At 40.0% G+C, this 24845-nt stretch overlaps 1 protein-coding gene across 2 annotated transcripts in view; it reads right to left on the reverse strand.

Moving 5' to 3' along the window:
• The window catches only part of OSTF1 (osteoclast stimulating factor 1), a 54783-nt gene that overhangs the window by 4390 nt on the left and 25548 nt on the right, over window positions 1–24845 (reverse strand). For both annotated transcript variants that reach the window (XM_036260941.1, XM_036260940.1), the window contains exons 2-9: window positions 24425–24471; window positions 16378–16428; window positions 13633–13696; window positions 11977–12030; window positions 10504–10611; window positions 9527–9576; window positions 5193–5271; window positions 1665–1763 (exon numbers count right to left, since the gene is read on the reverse strand). In XM_036260941.1, coding sequence (XP_036116834.1) covers window positions 1665–1763; window positions 5193–5271; window positions 9527–9576; window positions 10504–10611; window positions 11977–12030; window positions 13633–13696; window positions 16378–16428; window positions 24425–24471 — 552 coding nt within the window. The remainder of the gene's footprint in view (window positions 1–1664; window positions 1764–5192; window positions 5272–9526; window positions 9577–10503; window positions 10612–11976; window positions 12031–13632; window positions 13697–16377; window positions 16429–24424; window positions 24472–24845) is intronic.

A 24845-nucleotide genomic window follows, 5' to 3' on the forward strand; every position in this document is an offset into this window, starting at 1 on the left:
AATCAATTCAAATGATAAAAACAGAAATCGGTATCGCGTCACGCAATCTCTGAAAGTGATATACCTTCAAGTTAAAATGAAAACATGTGCACTTCACCTCTATAATGAAATTTCTCAAAAGTTGTATTGTGATCTTCCATCAAGATTCATCAGTCTAAACTTTAAACTCTAAAGCAACACTAAGAGGGGTTAGAATGGTAAGTAGCCATGCTAAAGACCTGGAAAACCCATTACACTGGTCCCTTTCTTTAAAAAAAAAAACAAACAAACAATGAAGCCCTGGATGGTTTGACTCAGCAGTTAGAGTGCCGGCCCGTGGACCAATGAGTCTCGGGTTCGATTCCAGTCAAGGGCACATACCTCGGTTGCAGTTTGTCCCCAGTCCTGGTAGGGTCATGTGGGAGGCAACCAGTCGATGTGTCCTTCCTATGTCAATGATTCTCTCTCTCCCTCCCTCCCACTCTATCTGATAATAAACAGAAAAAGTATCCTCAGGTGAGGATTAAAAAAAAAAAAAAAACAGTGAAAAATATGTATAAATTATATACTTCAAAGTGGTATTAAAGTGCCAAACATGCCCAGCCAGTGTGGCTCAGTGGTTGAGCATCGACCCAGTTCCTGGTCAGGGGACATGCCCAGGTGGTGGGCCAAATCCCCAGTGGGGGGCAGGCAGGAGGCGGCCAATCGATCGATGTTCTCTCTCATTGATATTTCTATCTCTCTCTCTCCCTCAAATCAATAAAGAAAAACAATTTTTTAAAATAAAGTGCCAAACATAAGGTAATAAAGTATGATAAACCTTAAGAAGTGAAAAAGAAAGAGACGAGAAGTTCCCTCTAACCAAATCATCTTCTACCTTTCTTTTTCCTACATCTCTGGGTTTCTCAGGGCCAGAAGGTTGATGATGAAGGGGAGGGGCGGGGAGTGAAGGGGAGAAGAGGGAGCTAGAAAGAAAAGTTCAAGGCACACCATCCCAGCATTTCTTTCAGGAATTACATTAGAATGGTTCTGGGGGGATACATTCAATAAGCTATGTACTGAGAGGTCAAATAAGCATCCAGTCTCTAAATAGTAAACAGGAATGATTGCAACCATGTTTAACACCTTTCTTTAACACCTTTTGAAAACAACCACACAAATCTTTCTTTTTTTTTCCAAACCTATTCTCTTCACATCAATAGCTATTTTCATTTTTACGAATGTACGCCTACGCTTCATCTTTAAAAACTACCCAAATGTTTACAAAGCGTAAAACCATTTTGATTATAGTTTATTGAGGCCCTCATTTAAAACAGAAACATAATATAATCATGGGTCTGTTCAGTGCTTACGTTAAAAAATATTTAGAGATATCCACTCATAAAAACATATTTGAAAAGAGATGGAGACCATGGTTCTCTGATAAGGACTGCAATGGAAAGCAAGGTGATTAGAACCTGATTGTAAGAAACAAAGACGTATACAAAAATGTGTATGTTTAATTTGTCTCTTCAAATTTGTTTGCGTGAGTGTATCCTTCTGTGTCAGAGGTTCTGATTTAGACCAGGGATATAAAATCTAACTTCAGCATCACCCGAAGAGTTTAGCAAGAAGAAATTTTCCCAATACTAAGCTGATAAATCTTAGTCGTGATGGCACCCTAGAAGAAAGAAGAGTTAGCATACCTGTTCCCTGTTTCTTTTTCAGGAGGGTTGCACAGGCCGCATTAGTAGCCATATCCAGGGCCAGCTTCTTTTCATTGTTTCTTAAGTCTGTTCTAGCACCTTTCCCGACACAAGAAAAGTGAATTAGATGTTTTTGAAGACTATAGCAGTAGCAATACTCTTTCCACCAAAAATGATCACTTTTGGCAAAACTAACTGGAGAACTTTTCTGGTCCAGAAGCAAGCTTTTTCAAAGCAGAAAAACTTTCCCAAACCAGTAATAGCACATTTGGCATCTTTAATCAGGGAGCTTGTTGCTGCACCTGTGATAATTATGCACAATCAAAATAAAGCCTTTCGCCCTGGCCGGTTTGGCTCAGCGGTTAAAGCGTCGGCCTGCGGTACAGAGAGACCCGGGTTCGGTTCCCGCTAAGGGCATGTACCTCGGTTGCAGTTTGTCCCCGGCCCTGGTTGGTCGTGCGGGTGGCAGCCACTCGATGTGTCCCTTCACATCGATGTTTCTCTCTCTCTCTCTTCCTCTCTCTCCCTCCCGCTCTATCTGAACAAAAAATGGAAAAGTGTCCTCGGGTGAGGATAAAAAAAAAAAAAAAAAAAAAAAAAAAAAAAAATAAAGCCTTTCCCTTCAAGTCCCTCTAGAATTTGATGTGAACTTCTCCGTGTGGAGTTGACTGTCCCTATGTCAAATCCTACATCAGTTCGACACCAATAGTGAGTGTGCCTCAGCATGACTGGAGATAAGATTCAATACACCCTTTGCCTCTTTTGTTCAAGAAGGAGAGACCATGAAGGTTGAGCTTGAGGGGAATTCATATTTTATATCTATAAGTATACTCTCATGTAAATTAGCAGAAGAGTAACATCATAAAACCCAGAGGCGCCCTGGCCAGTTTGGCTCAGCGGTTAGAGCATCGGCCTGCGGTCCGGAGAGACCCGGGTTCGGTCCCGCTAAGGGCACGTACTTCGGTTGCAGTTTGTCCCCGGCCCTGGTTGATCGTGCGGGTGGCAGCCACTCGATGTGTCCCTTCACGTCGATGTTTCTCTCTCTCTCCCTTCCTCTCTCTTCCTCCCATTCTCTGTACAAAAAATGGAAAAATATCCTCGGGTGAGGATAAAAAAAAACAAAAAAAAAAAACCCAGAGGCAATTAATTCATAATTCTCAAAGTCCATCTTCTACACACTTTTTTCCTCGTCTTTATTATGTTAAAAATTATATCAGAATTCATGAAAATATTCTCATCCTTAGATTCAAAAATGCAGAAGTATGCTGACCAAAATCATATGTCCATCTCATCTCCTAACAAATGCAGCCTTCCCTGTCTTCCACCTTCTCCAGAGGTAACCATTCCTCACAAGTGGGCATCAGCTATCACTGTCACGTGCATGGATGCATTCACAGACACACATGTACATAAACACAAAATCATACAACATCTTTGTTTATACATATATTTCTAGAAGCTGTGTTGAAACGTAAGAATATGCACATTTTTAATTATCCTAGTTACTATCAGCCTGCTTTCCAACGAGGCTTTACCAAGTGTACTTCCTGCCACAATGCACCATTTTCTTTGCAACCACAGCCTCTTCAACACACTAAAAACAAATTCCTAAAACGCAAAGGCACAAAAATACTGAGTCCAGAGAAAAACATTATGTTTAATTAGGAATATGGTGACTGCGTGTGAACATCTTTCTCGTGAGCAGAATTAAACCTCTCCACAGTTAGGGTTCTATGGAAAACCTCCTCTCACTGTGCTCCAGGTCAAAGGTCCTGAGGGCTAACAGTTTTGTGATTAACCACGTCTTACATTAAATTACACTTGAGGACTCAGATGTGATTTCTGTCAGGACAGGAAATGCTCAGAGACAGCAATGCTGGGAAGAAACAGCCACTTCCTGTGTCCTTGACCAGCGCTGCCTGACAGAAACACAGCCTGAGCCATGGTGTGTCACTTTCAACTTCCTAGTGGCTGCATTTTCCAGACGCGAAATTCATTCCAATAATATATTTTATGTTACTCAGCACATCTGAAATGTTATCACTTCATCATGTAACCATTATAAAAATGACTGTGCTGTTTTACATTTTTTCACGAAGTCTTTGAACTCTCCAGTCATTTTACACTTGCAGTACACCCCAGTTCACAGTAGCCTGATTTCAGGGGCTCAAGCGTACACGTGGCCAGGAGCTGCTGTAGCTGACTGTGCGGCTCTTGGCATAACTTTGGTGGGCACTGCAGTGGTGTCCGATCTAGCAGACCTAGAGTTTACATCATCAATATACTTTAAATTAAAAGCATTTCCTCTTGCCTGGCCAGTGTGGCTCAGTGGTTGAGCATCAACCCATGCACCAAGAGGTCACCAGTTCGGTTCCCAGTCAGGGCACATGCCCAGTTTGTGGGCCCAATCCCCAATGGGGGACATGCAGGAGGTGGCCATGCAATGTTCTCTCTCTTCAATGTTTCTATCTCTCTCTCTCTCTCTCCCCCCCCCTACCTCTCTCTCTAAAATCAATAAGGAAAAATAAAAAATTTAAAAAATTAAAAATTTTGGCCAGTTTGGCTCAGTAGTTAAGAGCATCAGCCCAAGGACCAAAGAGTCATGGGTTCAATTCCAGTCAAGGGCACGTACCTCAGTTGAGGTTTGGTCCTGGCCCTGGTTGGGGTCGTGCAAAAGGCAACCAATCGATGTGTCTCTCACATGGATGTTTCTCTCTCTCTCTTTCTCCCTCCCTGCCTCCCTCCCTCACACTCTGTCTGGAGATAAATGGAGGAATATCCTCAGGTGAGGATTTTTTAAAAAACAAACAAAAAAATCCATTTCCTCTCATATATCCCACACTGCTCCGAGGAGCCCTTATGACAGTGCATCCAGGTAACATGTGCCTTGGGGGCTCAAGCATCTATATAGCCTTCTAGACCAGGGCATGGTACAGGTGTTATGCATGGCTCACTGTAATGCTTAATTGATATTTGTGGGACAAAATGGATAGATGGATGGTCAGTCCATAATTTCACAGTTCCCTCTGACTTGTGCAAAAAACAGGGAAGCAAGGGATCTTCTCCCATTCTCTGTACAGCTAATACCTGCTCAGCTCAGAGCAGGACACAGCAGCTACAGGAATCTTTCCTACCTATCGAGACTTTCCTGTGAGAACAGGGGCTGCAGAAACGTCACCTGTACAGTTTTCTCAGAGAGGACCTCCTCTGCCTGTTCAAGCACATGCACACACGCACACAATACATCTTTCTTCTAAGGCCCTTTAATCCTACAGAAATGTACAATAAGCTCTTACTAAAATGAATATATGCAATTTTAAAGCTTAAGTTGGTTTTAACTTAAAACTAAAAACTTACACAGATCACCTCAATAATTCTATCTTTTCATAACAACTCTGTGATACACACAAGAGTAGAGGTTAAAAATCCCAGTTTTAAAATAAGTAGTTTATTATTATTCCTACTGGTACAATTAGATATATCGTATTGTTCAGGGTAAGCAAAAACCAGACACACTCAGCAGTTTACCTTTCGCCAGAAGCAACTCGACAATATCTGCATAACCCTTCCAGGCAGCAGCATGCAAAGCTGTGTCTCCCAACTTGTTCTATGGTGATAAAAAGAGAAAGTAGCTTAATCCCATCATCTCCGGTGCTGTCCCCCCACCCCATCCCCCAACTCCACTCCTCTCTGATAGCTGACAGTCTGTTTTCTATCTATGAGTCCATTTCTATTTTGTTTGTTAGTTCATTTTGTCCATTAGATTCCACATGAGTGAAATCACATGATGCCCTGGCCATTGCTTGGAGCATTATCTCCTGTAGGGAAAGGTTGCTGGTTCAATCCCCAGTGGGGACAACTGATCAATGTTTCTCTCTCTCTCTTCCCACCTCTCTAAAATCAGTAAAACATATCCTCAGGTGAGTAGGATTTTAAAAAAAGAAATCATATGGTACTTGTCTTTCTCTGACTGGCTTATTTCACTTAGCATAATGGGGTGGTGAACACACAATAAATACAAGATACAGATAATGTGTTATAAAATTGTGTACCTGAAACGTATATAATTTTATTAACCAATGTCACCCCAATAAATTCAATCAAAAAATTGACAAAGAAAAAAACACTGAGAGAGAAAGTAGCATTTTTAAATGGTATAAACTGAAAACACATAGGAATTTAGGCTTACACTAAGTCAGTGATTTTCAACCTTTTTCATCTCATGGCACACATAAACTAATTACTAAATTCTGCAGCACACCAAAATTAATCGTTTTTAGCTCTCTGACAAAAACAAATAGGTATAGCTTTGACTGATTCATAAAAAATATATAATAAAGGTAATTACCTACCCTTTTTACTCCAAAGAGACTTTTAATTATTTTATTTATTTATTTTAAAACATTTATTTGTTGTTTCATTTATTTATGCATTCATTGGTTAATTCTTGTATGTGTCCTGACCAGGATCAAACCCAAAACGTTGGCCTATCGGGATGACACGCTAACCAACTGAGCTACCCGGCCAGGGCCAAAGTGACTTTTTAAAAAATCAGGTCCCTACACTTGTATATAAAAATTTCTGAGACTGCCCTGGCGAGTTTGGCTCAGCAGTTAGAGTGTCGGCCTGCGGTCCAGAGAGACCGGGTTCGGTTCCCGCTAAGGGCATGTACCTCGGTTGTAGTTTGTCCCCGGCCCTGGTTGGTCGTGCAGGTGGCAACCACTAGATGTATCCCTTTCACATCGATGTTTCTCTTTCTCTCTGTTCCTCTCTCTCCCTCCCACTCTATCTGAACAAAAAATGGAAAGGTATCCTCTGGTGAGAAAAAAAAAAAAAAAAAGAGTTTCTGGGACTAAGAATTAACCAATCAGATGCAATCTTATTATGCAACAAGACCAATAAGATACAACTCTACTATATGACCTATATATTTTGGTTCAAAGATAGGGCATTCACATTGAACAGCTATTACTGTGTTGGCTGTTGTCATATTTTCATTTGACAATCTAAGGGAAAAGAGGTCCGGGCCCCTGACTAAATAGCCAGGTATTGCATGTTTAAAAATTTTTTGCAGCACACCAGTAGAACATCATTGCTCTAAGTAAACCTCAAATGAGAAGGAAGTTTTAAAATCATATAAAATTCCAAAGAACAAAAGGAGACTCAAGAGGTGGGAGGTGAGTCATGCTGGGAGATGCAATGGGATGAGGAATAGAAACCACCATGACTGCAGCCAAGCAGAAGTGCAGACACCTGCAGAGGAAGACACCAGGAGGAAGCCAGCCAGCAGGTGTCCTCCGACAGAGACCTGGCATGAATTAGGAACTGGAGATGCCTGGAGACACTGGAGCAGGAATGAGGCATGGGGTGAAAACAAGGGTACTGGGTGAAAGTGTTTATAAAGAGTAACCCCAGAACTCCAGATCACCTGCCTCTCTCCTTCCTGCCAGATGACCCAGTACCGATGCTAGAATTACCCTGTCAAGAAATTAACCAGATAGTTTCCAAGCTCATGGAGACTAGATACAGAAAATGGTGGCAATAAGGCCAAGAAATAAAACCAGGGGATAGGTGAAAACCCTAAACACTGAGCAGTATGACTGCTCTCCCAGCTGCCTTTTTGACCCCCTTGCCCCATTGTGTACAATCTAGCATGTACCCCAGGCAGGAGGCTGGAGGTTACTTTTCTGGTGAAGCTGAATATCCCCACATGTAGAGGAGGGAGAGAGTACTCATATTGGCATATGGGGACAACCCAGCAAAACAGCCAGGACCTCACCACTTCACCCTATGGAGAAGCCCACCAGCCAACAAGCCCCTCGAGCACACAAAGTTTCCAATTACACTTAGACATGAAGGGTCAAAGACACTAGGTATTTGAGGAAAGTCTCTTGTACTTGAGCAAACACCAAACAAAATAAATGCATCTCTGAGGAAAAAGACACAGTACTGTGAACAGAAGAAAATTATTTAAAAGCTGTAATTAGCATCAGAGATATAAGACGATAATGAATAATCAAACAAGAAAAAAGATGCTATTTAAAATAACAGAGTAAAAGAAAGAGCTTGGGGTAACCGAAATTCTAAGATGGCCCCTAAGACTCCTGTTCCCTGGCACACACCCACTGTACAATTCCTTCCCTTTGAGTGTGGGTGAGACCAGTGAATATAACAAAACAGCACTCCCATAATTAGGTATCTAATCATTTGATGTTGAGTTAACCAAAGGGGAGATTATACTGGGTGGGCCTGACCTAATCAGATGTGCTCTTTCCAAAATAGGTACAGTGTTAGAGACACAATCTCCTGCTGGCCTTGAGGAAGAGAGCAAGATAGTCATGAACTGCCAATGGAGAACAGTGGTTTTTCAAAGCTGAGGGCCACATTACTACTAGTACAAGAAACTCAATTCTCTTGGTGACCTGAATGAGCTTGGAATAGGATATGAGCTCCATATGAGAATCCTACTCCAGCCAGTACCTTGAGTCCAACATGTGAGACCTGAGCAGAGCCATGCTCAGAATTCTGGTCTACAGAAAATGTAAGGTAAATGGGTGTTGTTTTATATTCTATATTTGTGGTAATTTATTACATAGCAATAGAAAACTTATAAAGAGCTTTGGGTAACTAAAAAAGGTAACAAAAATAAAACATGAAGATAAAAGTGAGAAAAATCTCCGAAAAACTAAGACAATTGGAGGTTCAACCTAAGAGGTCAAACATCACTACAATGGTCTTTCAGAATGAAAGAACAAAGAAAAAGGTCAGAAAACTGACCATAAAAACTATAAAAGAAATAACACAAGATATTTTTCCAGCTGAAAAAAATCACCATCATTATTGGGAAAAGACCCACACTAAAGCCCATCATTGTGAACTTAGAGCACCAAAGTTAAAGACTCCAAACCAGAGAAAAAGCACATCACACACAGAATGGCTTGAAACCTCTCAAAGGCAACCCCAGAGAGTAGAATACCATGGAGGCATGCCTGCAAAATTCTGAAGGAAATCATTTTCAACCTATAATTCTGTCAACCAAATAATCAGTAGTAAGCTCTCCTTTCTCAGGAATCTACTTGAAGATGTTCGTCAACAAATGGAAGACACGGGACCCAGAAAAGTGAAGACACGGCGCGGGAGAGAGGTGAAGGGCTTCCCAGGGTGGCAGCAAAGGGCAGCACCAACCAAGCTGCTCAGAACAGAGAATAAGCATGAATGGCTTCAGGAAGTATGATTCCAGGGAGAAAGATGAAAGCACTTGATTATCTTACGCATTTTGGAAAAATCTATCAAGAGAGTATAAAACAGTGTAGAAGTCTTTGTGAGATACCAAAAAAAAAAAAAAAAAAAGCGAAATAAAAGTCAGAAAATGTAAAAACAAAGAAGTTATACAAGCAGTGAACAATATTTAATTAGCCATAAAATTGTAAGCAATATACAGTAATATGACCAAAAACTATCATATGATACGTTGGGAAGACCAGCGGAGGAAGAGTTGGGCAGTTGACAAACTTAAACCTGCACCTACCAGATAGGACACCAAAATGCATATGAAGATGATAAATTATGACACAGCTTCATAAGTATTTTCTTAAGTAACATGAAGGTAAGAAGAAAGAGCTAAAAGCCAAAAGTGATAGACAAGGAGGAATGTGGTCAGCATCTCGGGCTTTATACAATTTGAACTTTAGCACAATAATAATTTTTAACTATGTGCTTGTAGTATTTTGATTAAAATTTGTGAAAGATAACAAATGGGAAAAGGTCAGTTCAAGACACTAGGCTATGATTTTTCATGCCCATAAGTTCCACAAAGAGAATAAGGGAAGTGTGTTAAATGGCTTTCATGTAAACAATCTTACCTGTTGGTTCAGTTCAATGTTTGGTTGAGTAAATAGCACTTCTACTATATCTGAAATTCAAATAGAAAAAAAAATTAAGAATAAGAAGTAAAAGTCTGACAAAACTAGGCATAGTAAGTTTAAAGAAGAGAATTCTTTAGAAGAATCTTGAAGAAAATCCTTACATCAAATTTTTCAAAATGTGTCTAAATTGAAGTCTTAAGACTCTAAAAGGTAGAATTATTTGGGAAAATTTTTTTCAAATAATTTGGCTTTTGCATTTTTACAAGACATTATAGGAATATTTTACACTCACTATGATACTTAATATTCATATCACTAATTTTTGTTTATTAGCTAAAATAAAATGGGTATCTTTGGGGAGACAACCATAAATTTCCCTTTCGCTGTACTACCCAATTTGTTGGGTTGTTTCTCATCGTTGTTGGGATTATGTTTGTGTGTTGTAGAGAGAGGTATAAAGAGAGGGGTTGTGGCAGATTTTTGGCCAGTCTGAAATACGTCTAGAAATTCCATTTGTCATTATTACTATTGACTATAACAGAGAAAGTTACCAACTATGAATCACTAACTCAAGTAAATGCTCTTTCTCCTGAATCTAACAGTTTGCATTAAACTTAAAATTACATCATAAAAGCATATCATGGAAAAACCTACACCAGGAGTCAGTGAGGCCCTTATAATCTTCTGTAAGATTAGATATTGGGGTTTGCTTTTATATCACTGTTGTTTTCCTGCGACTCTGCCAAGTCTGAGAGAGGAAAGGAAGCTGCCACTCTTTCAAGTCAGGGAGGCTGATCACATTCAACCTTCCACATCACAGAAAAAGCTTCCAGGAACAGGCTATTGGCTGATGTTCTAAAGGATTTGAAAAGAGAAACCAATTTTTTTTTTTCATTTCTGTAAATCTGACTCCCCTCAATGAAGCACATTTTTCAGAAGCACGGACGTTTATGGTAACAAACAAAAGGTAATACCTTTGTGACCCCCGTGACAAGCCCAGTACAAGGCGGTGCTCCCAGCTTTGTCCAAGCCATTAACACCAACTCGGTTGTCCAGACACTCTCTCAACCAGCTCAAGTTGCCTGAAAAAATTTTACATTCATAAAAACACAAGAGAAAGAATTTTTTTGTTTGTTTTTCCTTTAAATCAATTTCATCCTGCATAAATTCTATTTACAACGGATTAATCAGCGAGTCTGAGATTAAGACCTGCCCAGTAATGCATTTATTATGGTACATTTTGACTTCTAGTTTATTCATGGAAAGCATTAACATCCATTTTTAATAGTACGTTAATGGGAAGAGTTGCCTAAATGGGTCTGCTTACGGTATTTACTCTGTATTTTTTTATCATTTGTGAATTCCTGAAACTTTGGGGGAACAAAAACAGTCAAAACCTCAGAAGAAGCAGACACTACTTATATTCATATTTAAAACATATTTTCAGTTTTTACATGAAACACTAAATAATCTACTCAGATCTGCTACTCTTATATGTTAAAGTATAACTAGTGATTTAAAATCCTCTCGCTAATGCCCTAAATATCTAATTTATAAAAAAATATTTTAAACATCAGTTTTGGAGTTCCACTTATGCACAATCCCAAACCAATAATTTCCTTTTACATATTCAGATTTCAAAAAGATCTAAAATGAAATAAAAGGGAGTTCTCTCAGGCCTTGCAAAATCTCCCTACACAGGATTTCTCAACAGCAGCCCTATTGACACTGGGGCTGGAGAATTCTGTTGCCGGTGCTGTCCTGGACACTGCAGTATATTCAGCAACATCCCCAGCCTCTACCCAAAAGGTGCCAGCGGCATCCCCCTAGTCATGGCAGCCAAAATAGCTCCAGATATTGCCAAATGTTCCAGGGTGCGGAGGGAAGAGTACCCTCAGGGGAGAACCACTGATCTACAGATAAAGCCCCAGGTGCAAGCCCGTCCTGTTCCTCCCTCCCCGACTCCACCTCACCACACACTCACTACACCAACACTCTCCCCCAGAAGCGCCCACCCCTCCGCCCTCCTGGTACGCCTGCTGGCCTCTATGGCCTCAAACACACTTCAATTGCTGTGTGTGTCACACCAGCATCTTTTTCGGTCACACCCCCTTTCCAGACTCAGCTCTGGGAGTCACAGACCATGCCTTTCCACTTGCCACCACGCATGGGGTATGTGAGGTACTCAAAAGTGTTTGTGACTGACATTTTAAAGTTAAAATTACACTTATCTCTCCAGGATGACAAGGCACAACAGAGATGGCCTCTGGGGGAGGCAGAGAGTTAACTGGAAAGGGAACTTTCTGGGATGACAAAAATGTTCTAAGATCTTGATCTGGGTGTTGGTTATATGGGTGGATACATTTGTCAAAAGTCACCAGACCACATAATTAAAATCTCTGTGTGTCACTGTACTGTGTATCTCAGTCAAAAAGAATCACGCCTACCTCTTTTTGCAGCTTCATGCAATGGATTGTCAATGGATTCTGCCTGTTCAGCCACTAGAAAGAAACAAAAAAAAAGTACAAACCCAATGTTGAGTGTCACCCAAATGGTTCACTAAAGCCTTCACAGTCCCCCAGCTTCCACAATCCAACTTTCCTTACTTAGTGTGGGGGGGGAAACATAGCAGAAAATCTAAATGATGTTTTCTGCTTTAAAAGAATCTGAATTATGTGTTCAATGAAACCAAGCTAAGCAATAAGACCATAACATAGCAATTAAGTGGAAGTATAAACAAAACAAACAGATCATGGCCTGCACACCAGTTTATTCAAGTCCGTAATAAACAAATTTAGTCACAAAAGTGCAAAAGAAAGTATTTGATGTGTCTGTAAAAACACCCTATCTGAAGATGGCAGAAAATAACTGTTTCCCTTGTGTGTGTAGAGCAGGGTCAGGGGTGAGGTAAGAGGAAAATATTTTGCTTCCTGTATTCAGAAAGGTCAATGAGTACACCTACCTGCCTCCAAGGAAGGCATGTTCACTGTTGTCCTAGAATCAGCAGGGGTGACTAGACTACTGTGCAAATGAGACTTCAGACACACACACACCCCCTCCCTCCATAAAGGGCTATAACTGGACATCCCTTGGTTACTGGGGATCCAAAGCAACATTTTACAACTGCAGTGTCTATGAACAGTTTACACCCTCAGAAATTAGGTATATTTGGGATTTCAAAGGTCAGAGCAATGTAGAAAAGTTTCAAGCCTTTTTAAATCCAAAATGGTATCACCCTAAGACCAGAGCAGGTGAGGCCCCCTGTACTGGGTCCCAAGCCTCAGCTCTCCATCTTCTTCCCTCCTCCCCTCCATGAGGAGCTTTAAAGTACCTTCCTTGAAATTTTCTAACAATGCTTGAAACTGGCGCCTGATGCCAGGCCAACTGGTCTAAGGATTCACCTAACGCTAAAGTCAAAAAGAACCTTAGGAGTGATTTAAATCTAACCCTCTCATTACCCAGATAAGGGAAGCCCCAGAGGTAGCAAGCAGTTCAGTGCCTTCAGTAAGGTCCCCGGTTATTAGGAAGTGGAAGAAAAGGGCTTAGAACCCAGGACCCTTGCTTATCAATCCTGGGCTCTATTTACTTTACTCTGCCAATTTCTAGGGAAGTCTAGTTTGTCCCCCCTCCAACTAGAAGTGGATTCCTGGCAGGGGCCACATCTCTCTGCTCAAGCTCTCCAAATTGCCCCTGATAGGCATTTAATGAACATCACAGCCCCCAAAATGAATTAACAAGGCAGGGTTACTTCATCAGAAAAGAAAGAAAGAGCTAGTCTAAGAAACTATCCATGAGATTTTGTTCAACAGCAAAAAAAAAAAGTTCTAAGAGTTGAATGAAGTAAAAGCATAGTGTTTCCTTGGAAACCCTGGGTTCCTTCAAGAATGCTACAATGCATTTTCTTAAACCAATGAGTCAAGGCTCAAACACTTCCAGTGTCCATGACCGTTTTATTAACAGGGGTCTCACGGAGGAGAAAATGTGCTAGACTGACAAGGCCTCATTGATTCCTCAGCCAGAGCAGTGAGCAGAAAGGCCTCAGGGAACAGATAACTGAAGGTGCACAGAGCATACCAAAGTCTAGCCACAGCGGCCATGCTCACCATAGTTGCTTGGGATTAGTCCAGTCCTGCCTTTGGAAGTGCCTTTCCACCAACTGGTATCACTCTGGGGAAAGAAGAGTTAAATTAAGTGGCAGCAGACCCAGTTTACATCCAATCACTTTTAAAACCACTGGACTCATGGAGTAGACTCACTCTACAAAATGTCCATCCGCCCTGGTCACAATGATCAAGCTTCCTCACTCCCCAGTTACGAATGTCCATTCCCCTTATCACTAAATCACAAATATTCACACATCTGTCTCCAACAAATCAAATACACTTCATCACAGAGCCTCAACCATCAAACAACTCAAACAGAGATAATACAAAGAGAAGAAAAGAATTACATTTAGTTTATACAGACTATCTATAGAAATTTTTTGTCCAGTCTAATTTTTGTTAGCATCAAGATTTTTTGTTTGTTTGTTTTCTGAAGATATCTTTATTTCACCTCTATTTCTGGAGTAATATTTATTACAGAAAAATCCAAACCATATATATAAGTTGAAAGGACAGTATAATGAACCTACACATACCCATTTTTAACTACATGAATTATTTACTTATGGCCAATACTGTTTCATACATACCCCCACCTGCAACTTCCCTCCCTCAGACTATTTTGAAATAAATTCTAGACATTGTATTATTTCATCTGTAAATATTCCAATATGTATCTAAAAGAAAAGGACTTTTTCAGACATAATTATAATACCATTATCACAGTTTAAATTTGTGTCAATAATTCCTTAATATCATCAATTATCAATACTTAAATTTTCCAGTTGTCTTATAATTTGGAGTCCAAATAAAGGCCATACAATACGACTGACTGATTTGTCTCTTAGTCTGTTAGTCTGCAGGTTTCCCCTTCATTTTTTTCACTCCTTCACAATCCACTTGTTAGAAAAATCAGTCCGTTTGTTTTGTAGAGTTTCAAACAGCCTGGAATTTGCCTGTTGAATTTCTATACTAGCAAAAATGTGCTCCGCTGTTCCCTGTATTGCCTCTAAATCGGTCATGAGTTCTAGATGCTTAATTAGATTCAGACTCAATTTTTTTGGCCAGACTATTTCACAGTTACTCTTGATCTTTTCCATCAAAAGACACAATGTCTGGTGGTCTCTTTTTGCATTGTTAGAAACCGCTGATGAGCATTACCTGGATCCATAATTTCATGGGGGTTGCAAAATGGATGAGATTCTAACTCTATCATTCCTTCTTCATTTAAATAACTAGAATACTTCTTTAAAGAGACACTCTCCCTCATCAATGTTCAGGTTACCCAGAGATGAAGTTCATTTAAAAAAGGCAGAATAAATGCTGATTATTTTCCTTAACAGATGTCAGAATAAAAAGTTGGTTCCCTCACATTCTCTCAGGGTGTCTGATAATGTTTGTTTTGAAATATCATTAGAAATTCATCATTTAATCATAGTAAATGTGTTTCAGTCCTTGGGAACTGCTGCTCTAATTGACTGCTGAAATTGTCCTATCTTTGGCTAGTGGCAGCCTCTTCAACTTAGCTCCTGTGTCTTTCCAATGTGACCCTAAGTAGTCTTTGGTAGTTTCCTTAAAACAAGATGTTAGGGAATTATCTTATACCTTAACTGACCTGGTACCAACATTTCTCAAAAGAACTTTGCTCCTTTTAATGGGAAATAAATAGACAATTATTAGTTAATTTAGGTAATTATTAGTAAATAAGGTAATTTTTTCTAGGCCTTTTCAAAGTATAGAGCAGGAGATATTATTTTGTTTTGTTTTCGGTAAAAACACGACATTCGATTCAAATGCAGAGCTACAGGGTCTTTACTTACCCCCACTGAGCTCACCTCCCCATATCCTTTCTTGCAGGCTGAAAATTCCAGTTTTCAACATCACTGACCTAATGACTCATTTGCTCCACAATACACATGCAACTATCTCACAATAGCAATACCAACACTTCTCCAACAAGAGCATGTTTAAAAACAGTTTTCCATTTTTTTTGGCAGTCTTTTTTGCCCCTCATCTATATTCTACGAGAGATGCTCAAACTGCTGAGTTTTAAAGTCACCTGGAATGGTTCCTCTCTGTGTGGTTATGCCAATTTACCTGGGACACAATTAATTTCACTTGATTCATGCTGCTTTTAGTTGTCAGAGATTGCTTTATACTGATTTAATTGTATATTTATAAAAAAGTTGGCATGACTCCAAAGTCAAATCTCCAAAACAAAGTATAATTTTTTAAAAGTCCATCTTCTAGCCCTGGTTGGTTTGGCTCAACAGTTAGAGCGTCAGTCCATGGACTTTGGAGTCCTGTGTTTGATTCTGGTCAAGGGCACGTACCTAGGTTGCAGATTCAATCCCCAGCCTGGGGTCAAGCAGGAGGCAACCAATTGAAGAAAATCAGTAAATGTGTATCCTGTCACCTTCTCTTAGATAAGTGATGACATGCTATCCACATGTTTTCATCTTGCTTTTTTTTCCACTTAGATTACTCCACAACAGAGATATTCTTTATTGTTTGTAGCTGCATAATACTCCAAAATAGCAATATTTATTCAACTATCTTCTTGTTGATGGTCATGTGGGGTATTTCTAATCTTATGCTATTACAAACTGTGCTAAAATGAATAGATAAGAGCATATGTATTTCTATATAGAAACACATTTAAATAATGTACAAAGTTACAGCTGTACAAAATAGTCTTATATATCTTTAATTCATACATGGTATTACAAAATTTTAGCTGCTTACCATGTCAGTAATGTAGATAATATCACCTTCCTCAAAGTACAATTCATCTGGCTAAAAGAAAAAAAAAAATGTTTAAGTTTGACTCCATGTAATATTTTCATGAATCTGAAAACAATTATGATAATTATATAGATTCCAAATAGTAAAGTATCCTTATAGACGATGTGGTTTTAAATTACATAAACCATTTCACAAAACATTATTAACAAATTAACACATGTATAGAAGCTGAATTTTCCCCATGATGAACTTCAAGGAACTATAATAAAGATTCCCCAAATACCCACATTTTATATTCTTCCACAATGAAATCAGGACATTTTATATGAAAATAGAATATTAAATAAAACTTCTTATAGAAATTCCAAAAGGTGATACATACTTCTTCATAAAAGGATAAATGTCTAGAATTAAAACCATGACAAATTACTAGAAGCTTGGCTCTCTCCTAAGTGATTAGGCATCAATCTTTAAACACTTTCTTATTGCCCTGGCTGTTTTGGGTCAGTGGTTAGAGCATTGGCCCACGGACTAGAGAGTCCTGGGTTCGGTTCCCATTAAGGGCACATACCTCAGTTACAGTTTGACCCCGGCCCCAGTTGGGGTTGTATGGGTGGCAACCACTCAATGTGTCTCTTCCTCCCTCTCTCCCTCCCACTCTACCTGAAGATAAATGCAAAAAATGTGTCCTTGGGTGAGGATGAAAAACAAAACAAAAAAAACCACTTTCATATCAACATCTGCTAAATGCTTACTTTGAGAAAACTATTATCCTACCTCTTTATGTTCAGAGAGAGTGAGCATTTTATATGTGAGAATAGTTGATATATAATCCAATCATGAAATATATGGAACTGAAAGATGAAGCGGTGACTTGGACAGTTCAGACCATAAGCAGGTCTAAGGCATTAGTTGATTACAGTCAGCATGTGCTCTGGCCTGTGCCAGCCAAATGTCCCACACACTCTCTGAATAAAGCCAGGCACTTTAATTGAACATCTTTTCCCCATCAGTAGATAACACTTATCAGCATGACATTATGAGTAAATAAGACAATGTCTATTCAGAGGGAGTTTCAGATACCAGGAAATGTTTACGTCGTCACATTGAGTGAAAAATGTACGGCTCAAATTTCACATAGGATAAAATCATAATAACTGTATGAGATATATATAGAAAAATTTCCAAATTTTATTACTTTTAATATTTTCATAATTTTAGTTGGAAAAATACTTTTTCAATAAGAGGCTTTGCTATTTCTGATTATAGTTATTCTTCCATACAAATAAAAGTTATACAAGTGAAACAAATTATTTAATTTATTTCTTTTTCCATTTGTTTGTCTCCTCTCTCAGTCACAGACTAGGGTAGCAAATTTGACTCTGCACTAGTAATTTATTTAGTTTCAAAAATGATCTATATTATAATTATTTCCTCCAAATATAAATGAAGACTATAACAGCTATATAATGCTTTAAAAAACCACAATACATGAATATTTAGATGCATTATAAATTCAAATATAAAAATTAACAAATAATGATTAATGATACCAAAAAATGGCTGAGCTCCTTTAAAAGGCAACTTCCTGAAGCACTTGTTGCATTTACACTTTGATTTGCCAGACTAGACTTATACATGGCACGAGCTATACAAAATTAGTTGAACCTATATACACTTGATGATATACATCTTAATATTATTTGAATTAGGCATTTAGGAGGGAAAAAAAGCAAGACCTCTAAGATTGTCTCTAATTATTCTCCAAAATTTTCCGATGATTTATGATCATTATGACTACCAATATGTGATGGATATAGAAAGTGATTAGGGAAACAAACTATTTTCTTTTGTATTTTATTTCCCTCTCAGAGAGGCCAGAAAGGGGACCCACATACCACCACAGATAGCATCCCAGCTAGACACAGTGTCCATTCCCATTACAGTAATGTCAGCCTTTACTGGTAACACCATTTGACTATCTCTCCTTTAGATGACAGAGAGGGATAGGAGGACAGAATGAAATAGGACATAAGGAAGTAAGGAAAACAGAATATATGTGGAAATGTAGCGTTCTTCTGTACTGACTACATTTCCTGGAGTTGTCAAAGAGCTCAGCGCCCTGAGATCCTTCTGGCCTAAGAGCCATCCTGGGCCGTTCTTATTCCGTACTTCTCTAAGAGCTAACCCCGCCCACCTAAGTCCAACAGTGAATCCGCCCAATCACTGCTTTCATTGAAATTAAGGCATCATTTCTGCCCACAGTTTTGGTCTCCTTCTAAATTGGTAAAAGTCAAGGCTGCCTACATTTGCACCCTGGCCAGTTTGGCTCAGCGGTTAGAGCATTGGCCTGTGGACCAAAGAGTCCCGGGTTCAATTATGGCCAAAGGCGCGCATCTCGGTTGCAGTTCTATCCTGGCCCCAGTTGGGATCACGCAGGGGGCAACCAATCGATGTGTCTACCCCCCACCACCACCACCTTCCCCGTTTGAAGATAGATGTAAAAATATCCTTGGGTGAGGGTTTAACAAAAAAAAAAAAATCATTCCTTCTTGGAAGCAAAAGGCACCTTTTGAAAAGGTATCACACAAATAACCCAACAAAAACAGAACACACACATACAAACACATACCTGTGATTAGTTTTTCTCATTTAAAAAAAAAAAAGAAAGAAAGAAATCCCAGAAGAATGGAAAGTAAATGCTTAATGCTTAAGGGTATGGGATTTTCTTTTGGGGTGACAGAAATATTTCAGAATTAGAGGTGGTGGCTGACAACACTGAATGTACTAAATGCCACTGAACAGTTCATTTGAAGTGGTTAGTTTTGTTTTTCTAAGAAGTCAGTCTGGTTCTGAGCATGTCTGGAGTCCAGCAATACTTCCTTTTTTAGCAGAACTCACTCACTGGTTGTGGTATAGACTGGCCTTTGTTTGGGTTCTCAGGAATTCTTTTATTGCGTGCATTTTCTTCTTTTTTCATCACCATTTATCCCCTCTATGCCCTCTTCCACATAAAGTGGTTAATTTTATGTAATAGTAATTTTAATTCAATTTTTTAAAAGGCAATTAAAGCCAAGAACAGTTAAAACTCTTAATGTCTTTCGAGCAATTCTTGTCCTGCATGGTTTGGTTAAGTGGCATCTGGAAAATGTCACAAAGTACGGTCATTTTGCTACTTCTCAGCGTTCTTTCAGTTTGGTTTTGAAATTGATGGCTACTATTCAATACTGGTGTCTGGCAAAAGCCACATATATTAGGTCACACTAGTTTCTCAACTGAGGCAACAACAGGTGGTCAATTTCAGCCAGGTATAAAAAGGTCTATTTTTTTTTCATCTCGAGAAAGGAGAGTCAATGGTTTTTTCCTTTACAATCAATAGCTCCCAAACACACAGTGCTACTTCCTATCTATAGAGTATCTTCTTCCAAAGAAACTAGGGGCACTTGTCTTGGCCTATCTAAGGAAGTGGTTTACCAAATTCTTCATACTATTGATGGCAATATGGATGACAAGGTAATTTCCATGATTTTAAAACTTAGGTGGATTTTACCTACAATGGGCACACTTTCCATTAAGAAACTACTTGCAGAAAGGACACTTAATGTAAATTGTTCAGTGAGGATCTACTTTTAAATTCCTGGCATCATATTCCCAGAACAGAAATGGGAGGATGACGACATGCTTAAGTAAGCATATCTCTATTTCCAGCTTGTCCTTCGGTTTGTAACCACATTCCTCCTTTCTTCTCCCCTTGAGAGAGAACAAGTAAACTGTTGGCCACTGTAATGTTACAGCGATGAGCACACACTTGGCAATATATATTCTCATTCCTGTTCCATATATTCTTGGGAACATATCATTCCCGAGGAATTAATTTTGTTGGTTTATACAAATATATACTTTATGTAAAAATTTTGGAAGGCAGTGAGATACTTTTTAAATAAATCTGATTTGTCAACCTAGGGCCTCAAAAATTAATAAAAAGAAAAGAAGACAAATCAATTTGACACAGATATTTTCACTTAGCACTTTATAGTGTTATTATGCCCCAGGCACTGGTCTGGACACTTACAAATATTAACTAATTTAATCCTCACCAGCAACACTATGAGGCGGGTGTGACTCTTATTACCTCTTTATAGATAAGAAACTTATCCAAGGCCATAGACCAGGTACACGGCAGACCCCAGACTTGAACCATGACAGTAAAATTCTGGTCTCCCTGCTCTTCACCACCACCTATGCTTTCTCTCATACAGAAGGGTCATGCGTCGCCATTACTGGTCGTCATGGTGTCATGACCTGGTTAGAAGTTGGTGGCCATGGGAAATATGTTTCCCCTCACCCCCACCCCCACATAACGCATTACGACAAAACCTAAAGCAGCACCTTATACTTGCAAAGCCTACTTAACCTCATTCTATCATCATAACAACCCATTAGGGCAGGGCTGGTCATGAGTAGAATCTCCATTTCATAACCAAGCTTAGAGAGGTTGAAGAACTTGCCATAAGTCCCACAGTGAGTAGCAGGACTAGGCTCCTACTTGAGCTTTTGGAATCCCATTCTAGGGCTCCTTCCTCTACATTTAATGCTATAAACCTAGCAAGGTCTAGCAAATACATGATAGAGCAGGGTCCTGCTGGTTTCTCCTTAGAAATCAGCGCTACACCTCCAGCACACAGGAAATGCTGCTCTTTCTCCATCAGTACATCTTTACGCCGGTCTATCAAGTCCAGCCAGGTCTCTGTATGGCACATTATTGCACTGGGGGCTGGGTGAGAAAAAAAAACCAAACAGGGCTGGGTGTTGCCAGGACTACCTTTCAAGCAAGACAGAGGAAAAATGGGTTGGCAAGAAGAACCAGGAGCCACAAGCTCTTCAGTAGGTCACTAAGAGTGGAGTTGGGCACTGCTGTTCCTATCATCTGAGGGTTGAACAGTAGCGAAAAACAAGACCCAGGCCTCCCTGGGGAGCTGCACCAGAGAGCAAACATCCCACAGAGTCCAGCTCAGCTCTTCCATCATGCCTGGTCCTGATGACAGTAAGGAGGCCAGGTCAGTTTAGGATGTACTTTTATCCCACCAGGGAAGATGGTTATTGGTCATGGGAGAGAAAGACCAACCTGGGTTTCCAGCATTATCCAACAAAAATTCTCATTCAGGAAAAGAATGTAAAACTAACCTATTTCTTAGATGATACTCAAAATATTGAACAGCTGATACACTTAAGCATAGGCATTTAACCAATCAGGAAGGTCCATGGGAGCTGGAGGATACCTTTAACACCTGGTTTGAGGGGAGGTGGGAAGGGGCACAGTATGGGTGAAGCAGGGTGTGGAGTAGTCATTACTGAACACTCAGTACATACAGGATGAATCAGCAGCATTGCTCTGCAGCCTAAAATCCTTGTGACCAGGGATATTAAAAGATAAAATAACATTTTAAATACAGAATACTCAAATAAACCTAATAAACAAATGCCTATTTTCTCCTGTGCATTCAATAATAACTAAAATAAAGAGCAGTGGAAAGATTCCATCTGGAACAGAACCAAAGGTGAATTAAAGTAACTAATACATCAACCAACCAAAAATATTTGTTAAAGGTCACGGAGAACAACCCTGGCCAGTTTGAGCAATTAAGAGTGTCGGCCTGTGGACTGAAGGGTCTCAAGTTTGATTCTGGTCAAGGGCATGTATCTGAGTTGCAGGTTTGATCCCCAGCCCATTTGGGGTCAACCAATTGATGCATCTCTCTCATATCGATGTTTCTCTCTCTCTCCTTCCTTTCCTTCCTCTCTCTAAAAATCAATGGAAAAATATCCTTGGGTGAGGATTACCAAAAAAGTTATCAAGAACCAAAGAGGAGGTCAGTGAGAAAGGCCAAAGGTGATGATGAACAGGATACTAGAGGGAGAGAGGACAGTCAGACGTCACGTCAGGTCTCAATTCAGTAAATGCAGGTTGCTTTCTAGAGTTTGGGAGGTGGCAGAATGGTCTATTCATTGACTGGCCCAGGAGGGCAGATGATGACCTCTCCCCTCCTCCCACCCCTAGCCACCTCAGGGGTCATGCAACCTTGGGACCAGGAATATGGTCCCAAATGGAGGCATGAAATGATAGTCCTCTCTGTGATCAGGGGACAAAGACAACAATGTCTCGGCCTCAAACTTCCATATCTTCTATGTCCCCCCAAAATTCAAATGTTGAAGTCCTAATCCTCAGTACCTCGAAATGTGACAGTATTTGGAGACAGGATCTTTAAAGAGGTAATTAAGTTAAAATGAGGTCATAAGAGCAGGCCCTAATCCAATCTGACCAATGTACTTCAGACAAGTACAGAGGAAAGACCATGTTGAGGACACAGGGAGAAAGACAGTCATCTACAAGCCAAGAAGAGAGCCTCAGAAGAAACCAACCCTCCTGGCACCTTGATCTCACACTTCTAGCCTACAGACCTCTGAGAAAATAAATTTGTTGGTCAAGCTGCAGAGTCTGTGGTCCTTTGCTACAGCAGCCCTAGCAGACTAACAAACCGCCCATTCCCCACCTCAACCAACACAGGGAGGTGTCACTGCAACCTCTCGGTGAGAATAAAAAACTAAGACTTACCTCTACTCACCAAATCCCAGAAACATTCTGTTTACAAAGTCTTGGGAGAACTCATCTGAATACACACACACTCATGCTATGACTTGGCACTCACCATCTCATCAAGGTTCTACTGTGAGAAGGTTAGTATCATTCCCATCTTCAAGATAGGGAAACAATGGCCACAAGAATCATTCACCCAGTGAGTTAATGACAGTTCTGGGGTCTGAAGGCAGGCCCTGGCCTGACAGCAGTGAATCAGTGCTCAGTGCCATTTGTCCCAGGGACTGCTGAGCCCAAGGCAAACCCAGACGAAGCCAGCAGCAGGCTGGCCATGCACAGCAGGAAGGCCCGCATCACAAGGAGAGAGAGAAGTCAGATGCGAACAGGTTTCCTCCTCGGTTTCTCTCTCTGCATCCTAACTGCCTGGACTCCCTGCTTCCACTCATATTCCCCTAGATGGTTGTCCACATCTTAGAGTGAGTCTTCTCAAACTTAGCTATCTACTTACTCTTGTACTCAAACCCTTCCATTTGCTTCCCATCCTACTCAGGGCAAAATCTACATGTAACCCACGAGGCCCTACAGGACCCAGCACATCTGAACTCATCTCTTACCTCCCTCCCCCTTGTTCACAAATCTCCTAGCCCTGTTGTCCTCCCAGCTATTTCTAGAACCCACCAAGCATCCTTCCTGCTCCTTCTGCTCCCTCACTTCCTTCAGATCTCTACTCAAACGTCACCTCTACAGAAAGGCCATCCCTAACCACCCTACTGAAAATAACACTCCTCCTCCCTTGACCATGATGCCCCTTACCCTCCTTATTTTCCTTCATAGCACTTACCAGGCCCTGACATTTACACTCATTTATCTACTTACTATCTCTCCCCACTGGGATGTGAGTGCCATGTGACAGTCCTTTCTGTTGTCACTACACTATCCACAAAGCCTGCACCAGTGCCTGGTACATAATAGGTGCTCACTAAACCACGGGTGAATAGATGAATTTATGGATGCACACCAGAAACTATAACAATTAAAAATGCATACAGCAGAGACATAAAAAAATTTTTCCGGGCAACTGGCAGATGATGCCATTATAATGTAGTTTGAGATAGCAGGTCAAGTGGAAAATCAGTTAGCAAGAGAGTCAGCGGAATGACTAAGACAGGATCACATGCTTGCAATGCAGGTCACTTGGTGATTTTAAGCGAGGGGTTTCACCACATGGGGACAAGCAGCTCAGGATGCACTACATGACCTTGAGAAGGAAGGACATGCAGACCAGTGGAAGGGCTTAGCTTTCAGGCTTTTGGACGGCAGGAGGAAGTGAGCGAACATCCATTCCTGTGAATTATTTATGGAACCGGCAGGCCACTTAGGCCAGAAAAAGTATCTAAATGAAACCACCTTAGGTTTTTATGCCAATTTTAAAGTTAAAAACTGAATACTTACAGTTCGGGGTTCAAACGTATAAAGAGCTCTGAACACTTTAACTTGCCCTAAAAGAGAGGGAAGAAAACAACATGATTAATTCTTTCATTTCTAAATTTCTCTCAATATTATTATCCACTCATTATATGCTTCAGAATTCCCTAATTCAAAGCCCATGTGAGAAATTAATTTTAGAAATAAGTGTTTTTTCCACATAGCAGGTATTTTTAAAACATTTGTTAAACAAAAGTATGAATAAACACAAACTCCAGGGGTGATTTTGCTTTCTCCTCTCAAACAATATTAGTGCTTACCTTCTATCCTATCTAGAGCCCTTCCAATCCTAAAATCTGTCTCATTAGAAAGGTGAACATTTAACATAAAGAGATACTTAACATGACAATAGACAATGGTCTATTTAATATTGTTAAATCAGTGGTTT

Source organism: Molossus molossus, unplaced genomic scaffold, assembly GCF_014108415.1.
Source record: "Molossus molossus isolate mMolMol1 unplaced genomic scaffold, mMolMol1.p scaffold_m16_p_14, whole genome shotgun sequence".
NCBI lineage: Eukaryota > Metazoa > Chordata > Mammalia > Chiroptera > Molossidae > Molossus > Molossus molossus.